At 64.7% G+C, this 5,418-nt stretch overlaps 1 protein-coding gene across 1 annotated transcript in view; it reads right to left on the minus strand.

The window, feature by feature from the left end:
• Positions 1-4,267, minus strand: part of TOLLIP (toll interacting protein) — a 9,264-nt gene extending 4,997 nt beyond the window's left edge. Inside the window, exons 1-3 of the mRNA XM_015588856.1 lie at positions 4,118-4,267; positions 1,776-1,958; positions 852-1,004 (exon numbers count right to left, since the gene is read on the minus strand). Coding sequence (XP_015444342.1) covers positions 852-1,004; positions 1,776-1,934 — 312 coding nt within the window. The 5' untranslated portion in view covers positions 1,935-1,958; positions 4,118-4,267. The remainder of the gene's footprint in view (positions 1-851; positions 1,005-1,775; positions 1,959-4,117) is intronic.
• Between the last annotated feature and the right edge of the window lie 1,151 nt (positions 4,268-5,418).

Consider the following 5,418-nt stretch of genomic DNA (forward strand, 5'->3'; position numbering starts at 1 on the left):
GGCCACAGGGCGTCATGAGCCTACAGACCCACGGCTGAGACGTGACCACAGGACAGCGCGGGTCGAGAGGCGGGTTTGAGTATGGGCTCCAGGGCCGGCGCCTCCGACCGCAGCATCGCGTAGGGCACAGCGATGCCTTCGGTTTACGTAGAACAGCTGTCAAAGGTGCGCAGGGAAACACGCAGGGGTCACGCTGCTGCCGGGACCTGCTTTAAACCGTCCCGCGGTTCGAGGGAGGCACGAAACGAGGCTGCAGAGCGGGTGCCCAGTCCACACGAGCCCTCAACTTTTCCCGCTGTCGCTCGTGGACGTTTTTATAAAAAAACGTTAATAACAATATTAACTCCACCTGGTTCACCTAAGGGAGATGGCAGGAACCCAGGATCCTAGACCCCAACCCTGTCCCCCCACCAGCTGCCCCCACGGTCCCCAAGGGTCCCAAGAGTGGCCGGGCTCTGAGGAGGCTTGGCTCCGGTCTTTGGTGCAGGCGGCTGGCACCGCCCCCCTTCCTCCCAGTGAGGCCCCGGATGCTGCGTGGGTGGGCCTAGGGCAGGAGCGGGCAGCCCACAAGGCCATGTGGAAGGCCACACCTCCACAGATGGGCCTCGATCCTACAACAGGGCCGGCACCCAAGGCTGCTCCTAAAAGGATGGGTGCAGGGCAGGGTGGCCGGCTGCTCTGGGGACCACGCCCGAATCCTGTGCCTTCAAGAGACGCATGACTGGCCACCTGGACTGGAAGGCGAGGTCGCCGCTGGCCATATGGGGCTTGTGAGCAGCCCACCGTGTCTGCGTGCAATGGGGCGGGCCCAGCCCTGGCCCCTGACACCCCAGTCCCCGCGGCGCCCTCACCGAGTAGGACAGGATCAGGTTGATCATGCCCTCCTTGTCGTCACCCTGCCTTCCGCTCAGGCAGAACCACTTGTCCTCCACCTCGCCCTGCTTCAGGGCCTCGGACAGCGTGACGTGTGTCCAGGCGATGCGGTCGTCCATGGAGAAGGCTCGCTGAGGGGACGACAGGGAGGAGCACTGAGTCCCGGCCCAGCCCACAGGCCCCGCCTCCTCTGAGGAGCCTCTGCCCCCCAGGCGGTGTGAACACAACGCTCCCCACCCCACCTCTGAGCCTGAACCAGAGCCCAGTGGGCACAAGTGGAGGAAAGGAGGGGTTCTCCCCGCCAGCTTCACCCTTCTAGACCGGGGCGGGGGGACCGAAAGGACAGGCACAGGACAGAGGCACAGGGACGACGGGTCCCTCCCAGCCTTGCCGAGCTGGGGCACCCTGGTTCGGCCTCAAAAGGGAGGGGGTGCTCCCAGACAGGTGCATCCGCCGGACACTCCCTGCAACTCGCACAGGCCAGAACCCGAGGGCCACCCAGCCACTTCACCTCCAACCTAGTCCCCGGCAGCCAGCTGCCTCGCTGTGCCTGGCTCAGGGGAAGGAGCACGTGTCACCGCTCCGTCGACACAGTGCTCGGTGTCATTCCTGGTGATGACGCGTGTGTGCCTTGCTGGGGGGGGGGTTGACACGTCACCACTCTGTCCACAGAGTGCTCAGTGAAGCCATCGTTAGTGGCGACATCTCTAAAAGTAGCTGTGAAAGAACCAGCACAGGATATGTACTTTCGCTATTGCTAGGGACACCAGGACACCTGTCACAAAACAGTAAAACGGCCTGTGGCCAGGCACGCCTAACGTTCCTGGAGCAGCCTCAACAGCCAGAGGGCACAGCGCTCCGACACGGCCGTCCCCCGAGAAGCCGGGACAGGAGGCCCTCACCTCGTCGAAGATCTCCAGGTAGAAGGAGTCCACGCCCGGGGGCACGGCGCAGTGGATGACTTTGTTCCAGCGCGGGTTCTTGGCGCCGTTGTGGGCCGTGGGCGTCTCGTACACCGCGTAGCCCAGCCGCAGCCGGCAGTACGGGTCCATGCGCGTCATGCCGTAATTCTTTGCCAGCTTGGCCTGAAACGAAGCCAACGGCAGGAAGTTGAGCCACCACCATGATGTGGAAACAGTGGCCGGCTGTTCAAGTCGTGGAGCATGGTGACGACCGTGCTCCTGGGCGCCAGGGGTGACGATGAAGTCACCGCAGGAGTCCCACAGGTCCACACGAAGCACCTGGTGCCTGGCAGACACTGCGGTGCTCCAGCCTTCCTCAGAAGAGGCCACAGAAGAGGGTGACAAAGGCAGGCTGTCCCAGGACGGAGCCAGGAGCTAGGGGGCACGAGAGGCCCTGACAGGTGCAGTCTGCAGGGTCCTCCCCTATGCCCAGGGCGAGCCGGACGGGCCTTGGACCAGCCGCGCCAGCCCCCTCCGTCCCCACGTGAGTGGAAGCGTGCCAAGGGCCCGCATCCCACAGGGGCTGGGAGCCCAGCCTCGAGCCAGACGGGCTGCCTGGGGCGGGAGGTGCACTTGCAGGGAGAAAATCGAGTGGTGGTGAGCCAGCCGGAAGGCTCTGCTCGATCAGGCCGTCGGCCAGCGAGTATTTACTCCAGGCGGATTACAGGCTTAAACGCAAAACCCAAACTACAGAACTTCTATGAGAAGGGACAGAAGAACTTTGTGACCTTGGCCCAGGCAAAAACACAGCCCATGGAAGAAGACGTGCTCCACCGGCCTTTGACCTTGGGGGTCTGCTCCCCAAGAGAGGCTGGGAGAGACCGGCCCCACGGGAGAAGGCATCTGCACACGCCGCAGGCCTGGTAAGGTACCGGGCGCAGAACGTGTCGGCAGCCCTCGAATCTCAGGACACGGCCCCGAGGAAAACAAGCAAAGACGCGCAGAAGGGATCCCGACAGCAGATGAGCGCGGGGGGATGCTCCCCGCCGTCGGTCACCAGCACTGCGGACTGCAGCCCAGCGGAGACCCTGGCGCCTACATGGACGGCTCCGCCACCACACCCCGCCCGACCAGAGCGGAGTGCTGGCCGGTCCCAGGGCACCCCAGGGGAGTGAAGCTCAGCCACCAAGTGACCCGGGACTCACGCCCAGACGCTCGTCGGAGAGATCACTCAGGGTCCTGTGTGTCGTAACTGCCAGAAGCTGAGCCACCCCGGCGCCCACCTGGGCGGCGGGTAGAGACAGCAGACGTGCAGCGCGGCGGGCACAGCAGGGACAGGCAGGCCACCAACGTCCACGCCTGCTGACGGCCCAGGCCCCGGGTATGCCGGCCTCCAGGAGGGACAGCGGCTGGTGCTTCTGCAGCCCGGGCGCAGGGCGGCGACAGAGGACGCAAACGGCACTTTCATGGTGTTGGGCAACGCCCTGTCCCGCGGTGGACAAACTTGGCAGGACGCACGGAAGCGCGCATGAAGTCACGTGCGTGCATGCTACTGTCCGCCACGCTCCTGAGAGCGTGTTTTTAAAAGCCAGAAACCAAAACAGCCCACTGCCTGCTCGCCCCACCCGCCCCGCCCGCCCCTGCGCCCTCCTGAGCAGGTTCTAACGGGGAAGCCAGGAAGCCCCTCGCCCAGGTCTACAGAGCTCCCGGCCCCACGCCACCCCTCGCCCCCCGACCACTCCCTCCTGTCCCGCCTCCGCAGTATCTTCAGCCTCACAGGTCTAACACCAACTATGACTGTCCCCCACCCCCCGTTCCTCCTGTAACTTCCTCCCCGGGGTCCGTCCCATCTCCATCCTCCAGGTGCTGCCAACAGAGGCCTGAGGGTCATGCCGGCTTTCCTACCCTCGCCCTTGGGTGCTGTCACAAGTCCGCTGGTTCTCCCCTAAGGAGCACCGAGGGCAGGGACCGCCACCCTTGTCCCCAATCTTCCCAACACGGCAGCCAGAGGAAGCCTCCGAAACTCAGCTCGGGACAGGGCACCTCCCATCTCCCTCGGAGCTGGTCCCGCATCCCAGCTGTCCCGAGGGCTCGGAGAGGCCGTCTGCCCGAAGGAATGGTGCCCAGCCCGGAGCGGCCGCCAAGCTCGTGACTGAGGCTCTCGAGTGTCTGGGCGCAGCCCTGGGCGACCGGCAGTGCCCCTCCCAGGCGTCATTCTCCATCAGACATGTGTTTTAGCAACAACTGGAAGCAGAACAAGCCCATCCGTCCGCAGAGAAAGAGCGGCCGAAAGCGGACAGCCTCCCGCCCGGGCCCGAGGGGCCGCGGCCGGCGACACCCACCTGCACGACGGTGATGTTGAGGCGGTCCACCGTGCCCACCGCCCCGCCGTACTGCAGCTGCTGCGCCGCCTGCGCGTCCAGCTGCACCTGCTGCTGCTGCTGCGTGGGCGCGATGCGGAGGAAGTCGTGCGGGAGCTCGCCGATGTACACCTGCGCAGGCAGAGGACAGGTCAGGGCGCGCGTGGGCGAAGGACACGCGTCAGGGCCCGGCGGGCCGGGCCCTCAGCATTCCGAGGGGCCGGGCCGGGCCTCACTTTCCTCGCCTATAACACGGGCCGGCGGGGGCAGGGCTCTGGCCTGGGGCCCCTCCCCACCAGGCCGCTGCTGTGGCGCGGGAGCCCTCTGTCACTCTGCACGCCCCCCCCGGTCCCCAAAACACGAGGAAAGTGAGAGCTGGTCCCAGAGGGCAGGTGACGAGGGAGCTGGGATGACCACGTGGGGCCCTGGGTGGAATCGCAGGACAGCAAAGGGGACATCTGAATAAAACGGAGCTGGCGGTGTGCGCCAGGGTCCGGCTCTCTCCGTGACAAGATCCCACGGCGAGCAGACGGTAACGGTGGGAAACCGGGGTTGGGGGGGACACAGCAGCTCTCTGCACGATGCAACGATGCCCAAATTTAAAATCGGAAAAGACTTTAACTTAAACACAGGGGAGAAAAGGAAACAGTGCCCCGGTCCTCATGAGGCAACAAACCGGTGGCCATGGCGACAGTGCTGCTGGGTCCCTGGAGGAGGAGGACGCGTCTGCCGGGGCTGCAACCCCCTGGAGAGTTCTCCGTTTAGACAGAACTCGTCCGGGGAGACTCCGACCCCGCAGAAAGCCACGGCCGCTAAGAAATCGGTCAGCACGTCGCACGCTGCGGTGAGGACAGATGCCAACGTGACCAGACCAGAAGGTGTCGTCTATGAACACGTACTCTTAACGGACATCAAAAATCCTGTGCTGGCCCTAAAACTGACTGTGCCACGTTATAATGGGGGCGACGTCTGAATGGTCACGTGAGAATTGTGCTTCACGAGCTCAAAGACTTGCGGAGAAGAGAGTGACTTATCTCGACTGCAGACGAGTGACGGGCCGTGTTCTCAAACGCCACCTGGCTTGCGTGCACAGCACACGGACACACTGAGCTCGGTCCTCAGGGATGACGTTAAACCCCGCTAAGACTGCACGAGTCCACTCCTGGGACTCGCTCCATGGAAATGCTCGCGCAGGACGCCCGCTGCCCCCCTGCCGTGCTGTCCCGGCGCCAAGGAAAGGGGACAGCCACTGTGGGCGCCCGGTCCCCTCGGCCCAAGCACAG

This window comes from Pteropus alecto, unplaced genomic scaffold, assembly GCF_000325575.1.
Source record: "Pteropus alecto unplaced genomic scaffold, ASM32557v1 scaffold43, whole genome shotgun sequence".
Classification (NCBI taxonomy): domain Eukaryota; kingdom Metazoa; phylum Chordata; class Mammalia; order Chiroptera; family Pteropodidae; genus Pteropus; species Pteropus alecto.